The sequence below is a fragment of the Phocoena sinus genome, chromosome 5 (genome assembly GCF_008692025.1).
Source record: "Phocoena sinus isolate mPhoSin1 chromosome 5, mPhoSin1.pri, whole genome shotgun sequence".
Classification (NCBI taxonomy): Eukaryota; Metazoa; Chordata; class Mammalia; order Artiodactyla; family Phocoenidae; genus Phocoena; species Phocoena sinus.
The window spans coordinates 13,275,508-13,292,675 of NC_045767.1; the positions used below are offsets into that span (position 1 = coordinate 13,275,508).

The 17,168-nt window shown below is 35.3% G+C and overlaps 1 protein-coding gene across 3 annotated transcripts in view; it reads left to right on the plus strand.

The window, feature by feature from the left end:
* The window catches only part of SCLT1 (sodium channel and clathrin linker 1), a 260,510-nt gene that overhangs the window by 133,573 nt on the left and 109,769 nt on the right, over positions 1-17,168 (plus strand). For all 3 annotated transcript variants that reach the window (XM_032632761.1, XM_032632760.1, XM_032632762.1), the window contains exons 12-13: positions 9,950-10,127; positions 13,622-13,720. In XM_032632761.1, the coding sequence (XP_032488652.1) occupies positions 9,950-10,127; positions 13,622-13,720 (277 nt within the window). The remainder of the gene's footprint in view (positions 1-9,949; positions 10,128-13,621; positions 13,721-17,168) is intronic.

The following is a 17,168-nucleotide window of genomic DNA, read 5'->3' on the forward strand; positions in this document are numbered from 1 at the left end:
TTTTCAGTTACCTTTGAAGGTCTGAGCTACTTGTTAAATATATTCTGTAACTTTGTCTTTAATTGCTGTCTTAATGCAGATGTTCATTCTAGAATTTTTTGTTGTTGTTTTCTAGTCCTTGTTGGATATTCCCTTAAGGAACTTGAAAATTGTCATTTGTAATCTATTAAAGATACAGTGTCTACAGCACATAAAATCATATTATGGTTTATAGCTGAAAAATCTACTCTGTATGATTGGAATCTGTTACACTCAGAAATAGTCTACTGATCTGAGGACATCAAAAATTGAGATCTCAGTTCTAGTCACAGATCCATGGCTAATACTGTTTGTTCAGAAAAAAATTAGTGTCTTTGAGCTTCTGTTTCTTGTTCTCCAAAATGCTAATAAAACTAATTTCTTTGCTCACAGTGGGTTCAGAACTAATTGATTTTAACTGCTAACTTGAGATTCTGATGAAAGATGTTCTAATTTTTAAGTGCTAGGGTTTTTTGGGTTTTGTTTTGCATTTTTCTAAACTTTTCAACAGTTGAATGATTATTTGACTGCTTTCTTGAACTTTTTTGTTAACCTTAGAGAAAAGTCTGTGGTTGTAGTTTTTTCATTTGTTATTTTAGTAGCATTATGTGCTATGAAAATAAATGCTAGAGACTTGAAATAGTGAAATCTGAATATGTAAATTTCAGTTCCTTTGATTCTGATAGTATTTCATAAGGAATCAAGTTGTTCATAGATGCTTTAAGTTGTCTTTTTAGTACTGAAGGCTCTGAGATTTTTGTTGCTTTTTTTCTGCTTTTAATATAAAGTTATAATATAACCTAACTAAAAGCTTCCTAAAAAGAGATTACTGCATACGTAAGAAAATCTAAGGATATTTTTTAAAGTTCAGTATTCAGCTAGCTGCCTTTGAGAAGAAAATTTTTACATTGGCTGTCTTTTGGAGCTATTAAATTAATGTTGTTTCTATTATGATTAAAAAAAGTTATATTTTAAAGTTAAAAATACTCTTGTATTTTTATATAAGAGAAAGCAGAACTATTAGTGTAGTTGATATGTGTCTATAAGCTATGTTCAGCCGGTGTTTTAAGTGTGAATATATCCTGTTTAATGGAACTACCAGCTATGGAAAAGCTGTTTTTAATGGTCATCTTTGTTCCATAAACTCAAAGACACTTTGGCCTCCGTAAATACTTACTGTTTGAGTTATTAAAATTATATTTATTATTTATTTATAAAATTATTATTTGTGATCCTTTCAAATGCCACAAACACCTAAGAAGCATAAATCATTTTCTCCCATCTTCCAAAAAAAGGCCTCTGCCTCCCTGCTTTTTAGATGATTCACGGGTACTGGGAATTATCTCCAGGGAACGCCAGTTCTCTGGGAAAGACTGCTGATTTGTATATGCTCTGTTGAATAAGGTCAGAGTGAAATGAATAGAATTGCTTTAAACTACCTCTTTATATTTTTTAATTTGGTGTTTCTTTCAAAGTAAGAATATGCCAATAAGACTAAGAATTCGAACCATTGTTCTTTCCTTGTTGTGATTTGTTGTCTCCACCTCCCCGCTCCCATTTTAACGGATACCATTCTCCCTCAGCTTCCTGAGTACACATGGAAGGTACATTTTTTTAAGACATTGTTTAGAAATATCTTTATTCTACCTTAAAGGTGATAGTTTGGGTGAGTAATGAATCCTAGGTTGGAAATCCTAGGTTTTAAATCATTTTTCCTTAAAACGTTGACATTTTCCTCATATTATCTAGCTTCCAGCTACAGAAAAAAAAATTCCTTTGTCATTCAAAATTCCTGCTTTGTGTGTTTGACCTGTTACCCCACCCCCGTGGACCCCGTCCCAGAGACTTGTGGGATCATCCACCCACGACCTCCACAGTTAATATTCTACAGTTGCAGATGTGCACATTTAATAAGAATTCATCTTCACTCATTTTACTGGGGACATTTCAATATAGAAATTCATGTTCTTCACTTCTGGCAATATTTTCGGGATTTTCTGTGGAATAATTTTTTTTCTCTGTTTTTTCATTTTTTCTTTTAACATAATATTAGCTGGATATTGGATCTAATGGATTGATTCCCTAATTTTCCTGTTTTTTCTCTCCCATTTTCCATTTCTTCATTTATTTTCTCCTTTCTTGGGGGTTCTTTTAAATTTTCTTCTAACTAACCATTTGTTGAATATTTTATTTTAGCTATCATAAATTTTTTAAAGAGCTATTTCTTATCCTCTGAATGTTTCTTTTTCTATAGTACCTTAGTATAAATGTTATATCATCTCTTAGTAAAATATATTAAAATATTTTTAAGGTTTTATTCTGCCATCTGCATTGTCTCTGATTTCTCTAACATTTCTTTTTTCTTTGTGCCTGTCTGTCTTCCTTCCAAAGGCTTGATGATCCTTTCTATTATCCATTGATATTTAAAAATAAGACACCAAAGTGCCTGCTCCACCAGCACATGTACTAAAAACTGGAATATACAAAGAAAATTAGCATGACCCACACTCAAATCCATGAAACATTCCATGTTTTTAAAAATCAAATTCACAGATACAGAGAACAGATTGATGGTTGCCAGAGGCAGGGAGTGGGGAGGGCTGGGTGAAATAGATGAAGGTGGTCAAAAGGTGCATACATCCAGCTATAAAAGAAATGAATCATGGGGATGTAATATACAGCATGGTGACAGTAGTTAATAATACAGTATTATATATTTGAAAGTTGATAAGAGAATAGATCTTAAAAGTTCTCATCACAAGAAAAAAAATTGTAATTGTATATATGTGGTGATATCAACTTGACTTATTGTGGTGATTATTTCAAAATATATGCAAATACTGAATTATTATGTTTACACCTGAAACTAATACACAATTGTCCCTCAGTATCCACTGGGTTTTGGATCCAAGACCCCCTGTGGATACCAAAATCCGTGGATGTTCAAGTCCCTTATATAAAATGATACAGTGTTTGTATATAACCTATGCACATCCTCCTGTATACTTTTTTTTTTTTTTTTGGCGGTACACGGGCTTCTCACTGTTGTGGCCTCTCCCGTTGGGGAGCACAGACTCCGGACCCGCAGGCTCAGCGGCCATGGCTCATGGGCCCAGCTGCTCCGCAGCATGTGGGATCTTCCCAGACCGGGGCACGATCCCATGTCCCCTGCATCGGCAGGCGGACTCTCAACCACTGTGCCTCCAGGGAAGCCCCTCCTCCTGTATACTTCAAATCATGTCTAGATTACTTACTAATACAATATAAATGCTATGTAAATAATTGCCGGTGCACAGCAAATTTAAGTTTTACTTTTCGGAAATTTTTTTTTAATATTTTCATTCTGGTTGATTGAATCCTGTACTGTGGAAACCACAGATATGGGGGTTGACTGTAATGTTGTATGTCAATTATATCTCAATTTTTTAAAAAAGTAAGACACCAAAAAGTAGACAGGTAGGTAGGTATGTTTAGGTGGGCTTATAGTCTGGCAAACTTACTATATTATGTTTAGGCAGTGAGCTGGCTTTTTCCTTGGGCAGTCCCCAGATATCAGAATCTGAGGGTGCTCTTTCTTGAGCCAATTTCTCCAGAGTACGATCCATCAGTCTTTTGACGTGGGCTGGGAATGGAAGTGCACAAGCCTGAGTGTATTCCAAAACCTGAAGAAAGAGTCTGGCAGGTGATAATGTTCAATATGCAAACTGTCCTTCAGTACTCTGGGTTTTGTTATGTTTTCTCACCACCAACTTAACTTGAAATGACAGCGCCTTGCTATATAGTTATAGATAGATACATAGATCTGAATCGTAATTTAGGTGGAAGTTTCTTTTTTTTTTTTCCTCATTGGGGTATAGTCACTTTACAATGTTGTCTTAGTTTCTGCTGTATGAATCAGCTATATGTATGCGTATATTCCCTCTCTTGGACCTCCCTCCCACCCCACCCCCAATCCCACCCATCTAGGTCACCACAGAGCTCCCTGCACCATACAGCAGGTTCCCACTAGTTATCTGTTTTACACATAGTAGTGTTTATATGTCAATCCCAATCTCCCAGTTCATCCATCCCCCTCTTCCCCCCACCATGTCCACACGTCCATTCTCTACATCTGCGTCTCTATTCCTGCCCTGCAAATAGGTTCATCTGTACCATTTTCTAGATTCCACATGTATGAGTTAATATACGATATTTGTGTTTTCTCTTTCTGACTTAATTCACTCTGTATGACAGACTCTAGGTCCATCCACATCTCTCCAAATGACCCAGTTTTGTTCCTTTTTATGACTGAGTAATATTCCATTGTATATATATGTACCACATCTTCTTTATCCATTCATCTATCAATGGACATTTAGGTTGTTTCCATGACCTGGCTTTTGTAAATAGTGTTGCAATGAACATTCAGGTGCATGTGTCTTTTTGAATTATGGTTTTCTCAGGGTATATGCCCAGTAGTGGGATTGCTGGGTCATATGGTTGTTCTAGTTTTGGTTTTTTAAGGAACCTCCATACTGTTTTCCACAGTGGTTGTATTAATTTACATTCCCACCAACAGTGCAAGAGGGTTCCTTCCCTTTTCTCCACTCCCTCTACAGCCTGTATTGTATGTAGATTTTTTGATGATGGCCATTCTGACCGGTGTGAGGTGATACCTCATTGTAGTTTTGATCTGCGTTTCTCTAATAATTAGTGATGTTGAGCATTTTTTCATGTGCCTCTTGGCTACCTGTACGTCTTCTTTGGAGAAATGTCTATTTAGGTCTTCTGCCCATTTTTTGATTGGGTTGTTTGTTTTTTTCATATTGAGCTGCATGAGTTGTTTGTATGCTTTGGAGATTAATCCCTTGTCAGCTGCTTCATTTGCAAATATTGTCTCCCATTCTGAAGGTTGTCTTTTCATCTCGTTTATGGTTTTCTTTGCTGTGCAAAAGCTTTTAAGTTTCATTAGGTCCCATTTGTTTATTTTTGTTTTTATTTTCATTACTCTAGGAGGTAGGTGAAAAAAGATCTTGCTGTGATTTATGTCAAAGAATGTTCTTCCCTGTTTTCCTGTGAGCGTTTTATAGTGTCTGGTCTTATATTTAGGTCTTTATTTCATTTTGAGTTTATTTTTGTGTGTGGTGTTAGGGAGTGTTCTAGTTTTATTCTTTTACATGTAACTGTCCAGTTTCCCAGCACCACTTATTGAAGAGACTGTCTTTTCTCCATTGTATATTCTTGCCTCCTTTGTCATAGATTAGGAGACCATAGGTGCGTGGGTTTATCTCTGGGCTTTCTATCCTGTTCCATTGATCTATATTTCTGTTTTTGTGCCAGTAACATACTGTTTTGATTACTTTGGCTTTGTATAGCTTTGTGTAGCTTCTGGCTTCAGTATAGCCTGAAGTCAGGGAGCCTGATTCCTCCAGCTCCGTTCTTTTTTCTCAAGATTGCTTTGGCTATTTGGGGTCTTTTGTGTTTCCATACAAATTGTAAAATCTTTTGTTCTAGTTCGGTGAAAAATGCTGTTGGTAATTTGATAGGGATTGCATTGAATCTGTAGATTGCTTTGGGTGGTATAGTCATTTTCACACTGTTGATTCTTCCAATCTAAGAACATGGTATATCTCTCCATCTGTTTGTGTCATCTTTGCTTTCTTTCATCAGTATCCTATAGTTTTCTGAGTACATGTCCTTTACCTCCTTAGATAGGTTTATTCCTGGGTATTTTATTTTTTTGTTGTTGCAATGGTAAATGGGAGTTTTTCCTTAATTTCTCTTTCAGATTTTTCTTCATTAGTGTATAGGAATGCAAGAGTTTTCTGTGCATTAATTTTGTATCCTGCAACTTTACCAAATTCATCTATTAGCTCTAGTAGTTTTCTGGTGACATCTTTAGGATTTTCTATCTATAGTATCATGTCATCTGCAAACAGTGACATTTTTAATTCTTCTTTTCCAATTTGGATTCCTTTTATTTCTTTTCCTTCTCTGATTGCCGTGGCTAGGAGTTCCAAGACTGCATTGAATAATAGTGGCGAGAGTGGACGTCCTTAGGTGGAAGTTTCTATTTGGCAGTATAGCATATTTGTTAAGAACACTGACTCTGGACCCAAACTGACTGAGTTCAGACTCCAGCTTCACCAGTAACTAGATCAATAACCTTGAGCACATTGCTTACCCTTTTTGTTCTTCCGTTTCTCTATCTATAAAATAAATATAATGATTTAACCTACCTCATAATTTATATGATATAATCTCATATCCTACCTCATAGGCTAATGCTATAACCTATTTCATAGCATCATTGAAGATGTTGAAGATTATGTTTTCTTTAACATATGTAAAGTACCTAGCACAAAGAATGTTCTTACAGGTGTTTGCTATTATCATTGTTGTTACTATTATTATAGAGCGGGAATTTGGCCCAATTTTAGTAAGTTGAAAGAAAGGATTCATATAAGATTTGGCTGTAGAGGATATAGAAGTGCTTTATGAGAATAATAACAGGCGTAGTACGTCTTTTATGTTATAAAATTATGGAAACCTTTAAATTATGAAGCGATGATCTGAATCTACTTTCCTGTAACTCCACCCCTAACACCAGTGTGACTTTTCAGAGCCACATGGTTGCTGTGGCTGATGGACTGTTAAATACATGTAAATCCTGTAGTTTCAAGGCCTTTTCTGACATGTGTGGGTGTGAAGCCTGGAGGTGAGTGTCAGAGTGCCTTGACTGAAGATTGGAATTCACAGAGTCCTAAACAAAGCTTGCCCTGTCGAGACACATGGACTCTTGGGAGATGAAGATGGCATAAACCCTTCATGAGTCCACCTCCTCTGCCTGGCCCGCAAGAGGCTATGGTGAAGTGAATGGGTGAACTGTGCTAGTAAAGTGCCAAATATCCTGTACCTCTGTGGGAGAGGTAGAGATTGCTTCATCTTCTACCACAGTGCTTTAACCAAAGTAAGCTGGAGTGAAGCATGTCATGACGTAAATCATTACAGTATGAGAGGACTGTATTCCATTAGAAAGCAGAGACCTGTAGATTTTTTTTTTTTAAACATCTTTATTGGGGTATAATTGCTTTACAATGGTGTGTTAGTTTCTGCTTTATAACAAAGTGAATCAGTTATACATATACATATGTTCCCATATGTCTTCCCTCTTGCGGCTCCCTCCCTCCCACTCTCCCTATCCCACCCCTCCAGGCTGTCACAAAGCACCAGGCTAATATCCTGTGCCTTGAGGCTGCTTCCCACTAGCTATCTACCTTACTACGTTTGTTAGTGTGTATATGTCCATGACTCTCTCTCGCCCTGTCAAAGCTCACCCTTCCCCCTCCCCATATCCTCAAGTCCGTTCTCCAGTAGGTCTGCGTCTTTATTCCTGTCTTACCCCTAGGTTCTTCATGACATTTTTTTTTTCTTAAATTCCATATATATGTGTTAGCATACGGTATTTGTCTTTTTCTTTCTGACTTACTTCACTCTGAATGACAGACTCTAGGTCTATCCATCTCATTACAAATAGCTCAATTTCATTTCTTTTTAAGGCTGAGTAATATTCCATTGTATATATGTGCCACATCTTCTTTATCCATTCATCCGATGATGGGCGCTTAGGTTGTTTCCATCTCCGGGCTATTGTAAATAGAGCTGCAATGAACATTTTGGTACATGACTCTTTTTGAATTTTGGTTTTCTCAGGGTATATGCCCAGTAGTGGGATTGCTGGGTCATATGGTAATTCTATTTGTAGTTTTTTAAGGAACCTCCATACTGTTCTCCATAGTGGCTGAACCAATTCACATTCCCACCAGCAGTGCAAGAGTGTCCCCTTTTCTCCACACCCTCTCCAGCATTTATTGTTTCTAGATTTTTTGATGATGGCCATTCTGACTGGTGTGAGATGATATCTCATTGTAGTTTTGATTTGCATTTCTCTAATGATTAATGATGTTGAGCATTCTTTCATGTGTTTGTTGGCATTCTGTATATCTTCTTTGGAGAAATGTCTATTTAGGTCTTCTGCCCATTTTTGGATTGGGTTGTTTGTTTTTGAGACCTGTAGATTTTGATTAAAGCCTAGTAATGTGTTATTTTAGAAAATACCTTAAAGAGTAAATGAACTAGAATAAAGATATCAAGAAGGGAAAGATGAAGATTTGTTTTCAATTTAAAATAAAGGTGTTAGTGGAGAATGTTAACAACTGTAAACAAAAGGAAAGCAAGAATGACAATATTAATATTACATAAGGTAGGGTTTAATGGGAAAAACAGTAAATAGAATAAAGAGGGACCTTATGTAATGAAAAATCACCATTTTGAAAGAGGTACAACATTAATAAACCTAAATATGGCAAATAATAGGAGAGCTAAATGTGTGATGCAAAAGCTGGGAAATGCAAGGGTGACAATGAAAATACAGTTACGTTCATTATGGCTTCTAATACCACCACTTAGAAAAGAAATGCCTGGAAAAAACAAAGAAACATATGTAATGCAAGGGAGGAACTGTCTTACCAGAACATATCAGAACATATTATAAAGCCATTATTTAATATGACTTGGGCCTAGACTAGACAAATAGATCAGTAAATCGTGACAATTGATAAGTAAATCATGACATTTGCACATTTTAGATATAAGGGGTTATTTCAATTCATCAGTTACTAATGGTACTCATACAACTGGCTATCAATCTGGAAGAAAGTTAAATTGGACTCCTGTCTTATAGCACATTCAGAAGTAAATTCCATATTGATTAAAGATTTACAGGTAAAAATATTAAAGTCATAACATTTTTTTGAGGAAATCTAGGAGCTTACATTAACCATCTATGGATAAACGAGATCATCTTTATAAAAACTGAAATCCCAGATGTTGAAAAAAATAGTCAAATTTAGCTGTATTCAAGTGAGCATTTTTAGTGTAATAAAGATTTCCTAAATAGAGTCAATAGGCCACAACAAAAAAGTAGATTTGGGAAAAAATATTTGCAGTGTACAGAACAGACTGAGGGTTAAATATCTTAATATTCAAAAAGTTCTTATAAAGGAACAAGCAAAGTTAATAAGCCATCAGGAAAAAGTAGGCAAAGGATATGAGGAGGAAATTGAAAGACAATTCACATAGCTAGCAAACTTTTAAAATATGCCTAAACTCTCCAGTAATTAGGGAGATACAAATTAACAGTGAATACAAATTAACAGTGAGGAGAAGTTGCATCCATCAGACTAGGAAAGGAAAGAGTTTCTGGATGTATTGCTTGAAGGGATTTTTACAAGGTGTTATTGAATAAAAAAAGCAAGTGCAGAAAAGGGTATGTACTATGACCTTAATTTTTATAACACGAAAAATTGTGTTTAAAAACCTGTGGATTGATGTGTATATACTGTGTATGTATATTTATGTGTATATGTGTGTGTGTATAAGAATCATATGATTTTGTGAACATGGAGAAAAATATTCAAAGATATACATTAGTAAGTTAACAAGGGTTACCTGGGTAGAGAGTAGTAAAGGGGAGCCAAGTAAAAACCTAAAAGACAAAAAGACCATATAAATAGAAAGAACAACTTATTCTTTAAGGATTTGCTTTATAACACTGTCATGTAACTGTATAAGACAGTATGAGTTAACATAGGTAGGAAAGTGTAGAAAATGTAACATAATCAGAGTCATAATATCTAGGCTCAGTCTAAGTCCCACTGCTCATTATTCATATGACCTTAATTAAATGTTTAAGCTCTCTGGATCTGTTTGTTATTCTTTTAAATGGAAATAATGAAACCTACTTTACAGAACTTTTCTGTGAATCAAATGAGAAGGTACATATGAAAGTAACTGGAATAATGCCTGTCCTGTAATAGATACTCTGTAAATCTCCTTATCTCCCTCCTTTTTAAAAATATTTAACTTTCTCAACATTACTATTAATTTTTAGGTTATGTGTGACGATCCAAGAAGCTACCCAATTAAGAGCAGAAAAAATACATTTGGAAAAACAGACCAGAGACTTACAAGCAAAGTGCTATGAATTAGAAAATGAGAAATACGAAGCTATTGTAAGAGCCAGAAATAGCATGCAACTCCTAGAAGAAGCTAACCTTCAAAAAAATCAGGTAAGAAAACTAGTAACCATGTTTATAAATAATAATAAGTAGATAGTAAATAAAATAATGAAATACTGAACATTCCCCCATATGACCTGATAGTAAGGGACTCAGTAACTACAGAATTAATGCATAAAAATGAAATTGCTCACCATTAATAGGCATACTATTGATACATTCTTGATGTTAAGACTTAACATCATAAAATATGATAAAATGTCAACCCTCTCCTAAAACTTTCATTAGATGTTTTTTATGTCGCCAATCCTTGTGTAACTAATCTTCATCCCCTGTAGTCTTATACTTTTTAAAAAAAAATCTGTTAAAGTACTTACTGCAGTATGTATACTCTATATTTTAGTCACTTGAATCAGATGAATCTTATTAATCTTTATTTCGCCTTCATTACTTACACAATTACTCTAATAGAGCAGAAGCTTAATTGACAGGAATTAAATTAACTATAAAGATTTATTAACAGGAGCCTTCATGTCACTGCTCCTTTTTTTTAACCCTCTAATAATTGTGATTACTATGCTACCACATATCACATCTTTTACCACTTTCATTTAATGGTATTTAGTTTATAGAAGTCACAAAATAGTTTTGTGGGGTTTTTTTACATCTTTATTGGAGTATAATTGCTTTACAATGGTGTGTTAGTTTCTGCTTTATAACAAAGTGAATCAGTTATACATATACATATGTTCCCATATCTCTTCCCTCTTGCGTCTCCCACCCCTCTAGGTGGTCACAAAGCACCGAGCTGATCTCCCTGTGCTATGCGGCTGCTTCCCACTAGCTATCTGTTTTATGTTTGGTAGTGTATATATGTCCATGCCACTCTCTCACTTTCTCACAGCTTACCATTCCCCCTCCCCATATCCTCAAGTCCATTCTCTAGTAGGTCTGTGTCTTTATTCCTGTCTTACCCCTAGGTTCTTCATGACATTTTTTTTTCTTAAATTCCATATATATGTGTTAGTGTACAGTATTTGTCTTTCTCTTTCTGACTTACATCACTCTGTATGACAGACTCTAGGTCAATCCACCTCATTACAAATAGCTCAATTTCATTTCTTTTTATGGCTGAGTAATATTCCATTGTATATATGTGCCACATCTTCTTTATCCATTCATCCGATGATGGATACTTAGGTTGTTTCCATCTCCTGGCTATTGGAAATAGAGCTGCAATGAACATTTTGGTACATGACTCTTTTTGAATTTTGGTTTTCTCAGGGTATATGCCCAGTAGGGGGATTGCTGGGTCGTATGGTAGTTCTATTTGCAGTTTTTTAAGGAACCTCCATACTGTTTTCCATAGTGGCTGTACCAATTCACATTCCCACCAGCAGTGCAAGAGGGTTCCCTTTTCTCCACACCCTCGCCAGCATTTATTGTTTGTAGATTTTTTGAAGATGGCCATTCTGACCGGTGTGAGGTGACACCTCATTGTAGTTTTGATTTGCATTTCTGTAATGATTAGTGATGTTTTTAATGTTGCTGGCTCCCTTACGAAACAATCATTAAATTATTATTTCATTTAATCAATATTTACTGAATTCATAGTGTATACATAGTACTCCACTGGGACATATGGGGATTACAAAGGAAATACTTTGTTTTATTTATGTTTTCTTTTTTACATGATAGATGGTTTTCCAAGAGAACTATTAAAAATAAAACAAGCTATAAGTTGCATGGTGAGAAGCTACTCAGAAATAAAAAAGAAACAATTATCCAACTCTAAGCTCTGGGGAGTGCTAAGGTGCTTTTTATACCTTTCAGATACTATTCCCTTCTGTGATCTTGTAGAATGGATGAAAGGCACAAAATACATAATATGCTTGGGAATTCGTCTAAACGCCTAAGTTAAGTAGAAAAATTAAGAACAGGGCAGAATTGTTTCTCTCTCTCCTCCAAAGCCTATGAGCATTCTTAACATCAGGTCATAAAGATGAATATTTTGTGTGGAGCACAATGGACAGAGAAGGTAGTAGTAATAATACTCATTCCTGTCCCTTAAGTCTTCTCATCCAAGTCTCAAGTCCACAAATTGGACTTGAACCGTAAATTGCCTGTTTATGGCTACAGTATTAAGTTCCCTCTTGACTTATTGCTTAATTGCCAGAGGCTTCCCACCTTCAGTTGCTTGTTCCAAGAAGTTCTCTTAACCAATCATACAAAACAGGTAGGAAGCACAACCTTACCATAGTTTCTTATGAAACTTCCCTTTTCCCCGTTGTCCCATTCTCCATGACAAGATTGTTATATCAAAACAGCTATTACTTCTCCCTAGCTTACCTATTTAAGTAGGAGGAAATTTATTAAACAACAAAAACAGAGATAAGAATGTGTATGGTATCTTTGCAAGATGGTGGGATCAGAACAAGGAGCTGCTTACTCTATAATGATATTTATTAAAAAAAAGAAAAAAGATTCATTCAAACCTAAAATTGGAGGAGTTCCACGCTCAGGAAGATATTTGAACTAGACATGTAAACTTGGGACTTTTCAGCATATAAATGGTATTTAAAACTGCGAGATTGGATTAGACCACCAAGGGGTGGATGTGGATAGAGAAAAGGACCAAGGACTAAGACTTGGGTACTTCAATAATAGAGAGGTTCAGGAGAAGAGGAAGAAACGGCATTGCAGACTCAAAAGGAATAATCAGTGAGTTAAGAGGAAAACCAATACTAGGGTGTGCTAAAAGCCAAGTATAGAAAGTAAAACAAAGAAAAGAAAGTAATCCATTATCTCAAGTGCTGTTTGACAGATCAATAAGATAATTATGCAAAATTGACTCTCATGGGTTAGCAGTATAGAGATCATGGACGGTGAAAGCCTGATTAGAGTGAACATAACAGAAAGGTTTGGAAATGAGCAAGTGCAGACTTTAGAGGAGTTTTGCTCCACAGGGAAGCAAAGAAATGGGATGTGACTGACAACAGAACTAGGCTTATAAGAGTATTTTTTAGGTGAAAATGATTGGTTGGTTTTTTAGGTGAAAATGATTGGTTGGTTAGAAATTTCATGGAGAGGAAGTAGGTGGTGTCTACAGTGATGGAGGTATGAGGTGACAAGGGACATAATTTGAATAAAACCAAATAATGGAAAGAAAGGGAAATCTAAGAGATTTTTCCAAGAATATAATATTTAGATTTGATTATTTATTTTACATAGGGAATAAAGGAGAAAATTTTAAAATAATCCTAAATTCCCAGCCGTAGAGATTAGAAGAGTGATGGTACTGGCTGAAACAAATATCAAAGGAAAAGAATAAATTTTTAGTTAGGACAAGGTCAGTGAGGAGGTTAAGGAAAATAAATATCATTCATAACTTAGGCAACATCTCAAAGTGAAGATGTCTCAGAAGTTTCGCATAAGAGGTATGCTTCCAAGAAAGTGATTAGTGGATAGGTTTTTACCCATTTATTACATAATCTCTGTTAATAACGATGTGACCTATAATAACATCAAATTATTATTTTCTGAAGGCTCTGCTTGAGGAGAAGCAAAAAGAAGAAGATATAGAGAAAATGAAAGAAACAGTTTCTCGGCTTGTGCAAGATGCTGCCATAAGAACCAGGAAGGAAGTAAGGGGGTTTTAATTATATTTAAAATTAAAAATTTTACAGAATTTCACAGCTTAAGAGTAGATACTACCTGAGTTTTTGCCTTGTGGACCTAGGTAATTATTTGTCAGCTGATTGTATCAATTGTGCTAAATTTCAAATAAAAATCATCTCATGATAGTAGCCCCTAACATTGGTGCCGGGGTGAGGTAGAGGTAGGGGGTAGGGCAAGTGGGAAGGAGAGAGATTTAGGCTAGGAATATAGTGAAGATTAACACACCTGAAGTATGATGTAAAGAAGAAGGGTCAAAAAGAAACTTAGAACATACAAGAAGCAAGAGAAGAAAACCTACTGTTACTTGCAGTATCTTAGGACTGGAGTACAAGAGAAATCTGCTTTAACCTCTTATTTTATTTGTAATGAAGTTGAAACCCATGAGAGGTTATTGGCTAGCTCAAGATTGTACACTAATTAAAGCCAGAACTTAGACTCACACCTTCTCCTTGCTATGCTGAGCCTAGCGTTGTTTCAATCGCATCATGCAGATACCTATATGATTTGTGAATTGTGTTGTTGTTTGCAATTCGATTATCAAGACTAAATCTTATTTTTTTGTGTTAAAGCAATGAGTTGTTTCTTAGTTTGAATTGCAAGCCTTATGAAAGTTAAAACTGTCTTGGAAATATAAGTTTGCTTTCATATAAAGAGAGAGGGAAGACATACATTTATTTGCCTTTTCCTCTGGTATGGATATGAATTAATTCATAAGTGGTGTGGTAAAATTAAAAAGTGTAAAGTGAGTTTAGGAGGAAGAAACCACAAAAACCCATTTTAAAGATGAAAAAACTGAAAAACAGAGTAGTTAACTAACTTGCTTAGGGTTCCACCTCTAGGAAGTAGCAGAACTGGGTTGCCAATGAGCTCTACTCTCAATCACTATGAGAAATTGTTTCTCGTGAATTTTGTATTTTTTTTATTTTTAGAAATTTTCAAACCCATAGAAAGGAAAGAGCTGTATAATGAACACTTATTTACCTCTCACCCAGAAAACTCTTAGTGTCTTGCTACACCCATTCCATCTCTCTTTGTGTTACATACACACTCTTCCCTTGTGCCAAACATTCAGACATAGACTGCAGGCCTCATGACACTTCATCTTGTCATCTGTTTCCCCAGAAAAAGGACATTTTGCTACACAACCACACCACAATTACCATGTCTTAAAAAAAATCAACATTACTTCAATTCACACTCGAATTTCCCTAAAATATTGTTTATAGCTGTTTGGTCTTTAAAATTCAGGATCCAATCCATGTTTATGCATCGTTGTATTTGACTACCACGTCTCTGTAGTCTCCCTCAATTTAACCCAGTCCCATGCCTTCCTTTGTATATGACAAAGAATCCTTTGTAGAATCCTTCAGAATATTCCACGTTTGGATTCATGTGACTGTTTCGTTTTGATTAGATTCAGGTCATTTCTGGCAGAGTGATATGTATACCTGCATCCCACTTCATCACATCAGGAAGCTGTAATGTCAGTTGTACATTGATGATGCTAAGCTTGACCACATGATTAAGGTGTTAAGACCAGATCTTTCCATTTTATACTTTATGAATAATTGGGGAAGGTACTTGAAGACCATGCAGCTATCTTCTTCCACCAGAATCTTTCATCCAGTGGTTTTGTCATCCATTGATAATCCTTGTCTAAAATAAATAAATATATTGGGTAATTAGAAATTCTAATTCTGTCAATCTTTCTATACATTTATTAGTTGTTATTTTTTGGTTAGGGCTAGAGTCCTGCCCCCTTTGTTTGTTATGATGGATTCATTTTTATTTTTTTATTTCATGATTCATTGCCATCAGTCTTCATTTTTATTCTCAATTTGTCTCTCTAGTTTTCCTGGATAAATGATATTTCTCATCTTGTACTTTCCTTGCCTCAGATCTAGAATCAGCCAGCCACTTCTTCAAAAAGCCTTGGTTGTAATTTTTAATTTGATATTTTGTCAGATAGATGGATTAGCAAAAGTAGAAATTCCTGTTTTCATTTTTATTGTAATATTTACATTAATATGCTTTCCTACATATTCATAAAGACTATATGAAATTATTAACATAAGTGATTTCAAAATATATATACTATTATGATCATAAGCCCTCATGTTATCTGCATCATTTCTAGATACTAAAAAGAACACTTTTAAAAAACTATGTGAGAGACAGACAGACATGATTGGGCTTATAAGAACCAAAATTATTTTATTCTAGGAACCTTCATGACTTAGTTTCAGCTTGAATATTCCTTATCTACAATGGGGATAATAACTGCTTCATCATGTTGTTGTGAGAATTAATGAGATAATAACACATAAAGCACTCTGGACAGTTCATAACACATTAAATCTCAATAAATGCTAACTGTGATTGTCACTGACCTGTAAATAGGGTGGGTTGATTTTTAATATAATTTTTCATAGGAAAAGCTACATTAAATTATAACCTAAAATGGAACAGAAATGGACCCACATATAATATGCTCGGCAGGCCTTCCAAAAGATAACTCTAGTTTAATTAACTAAAGTATATAGCAGTGTTGTAAATGTTCTACAGAAGGTTTACATCATGTTTGAGAAATAATCCATTTTATAAGATGCTATAAAATTTCCAAAAACCTTTGGGTCATAAATGTGTACTGATGATATATCATCAGGATCAATATTCTTCACGGTCTTTTTAAAAACATGAGTAGGGACTTCCCCAGTGGCGGTGGTTAAGAATCTGCCTGCCAATGCTGGGGACACAGGTTCGAACCTTGGTCTGGGAAGATCCCACATGCCACGGAGCAACTAAGTCCGTGTGCCACAACTACTAAGCCTGAGCTCTAGAGCCCACGAGCTACAACTACTGAAGCCCACACGCCTAGAGCCTGTGCTCCGCAACAAGAGAAGCCACCACAATGAGAAGACCGCACACTGCAACGAAGAGTAGCCCCCGCTCACCACAACTAGAGAAAGCCCGCGCACAGCAACAAAGACCCAACACAGCCAAAGATAAATAAATAAATTTTTTAAAAACATGAGTAGATATTAGAAAAAAATATTGTCTTAGGAGCCACCCTGAGGAGATGTGACTAATTCTTGAAATTACTCTGTACACATAAATTCTGCTATTTCTGAAGATATTTAACTGCTAATTAAAATAAGGGTTTTTCTTATAATGTGGCACTGAAATATGTGTACTATAAAAATATTCTTCTGTTTATAAAACAAAAGTGCCTTAAAAGTTATTAATTACATTTTTAGTGTATATTTCAGTTTTTCTCCTGACTTGCTCTGTGGTAGCAGATCTCAAAGTATTGTTCAGGTGGTCTGCAAAATCATACCTACTTTCATAATTATAGTAAAACAGTTTGCTTTTTTCACAGTCATTCTCTCATGACTTTGCAGGGTTGTCTTCCAG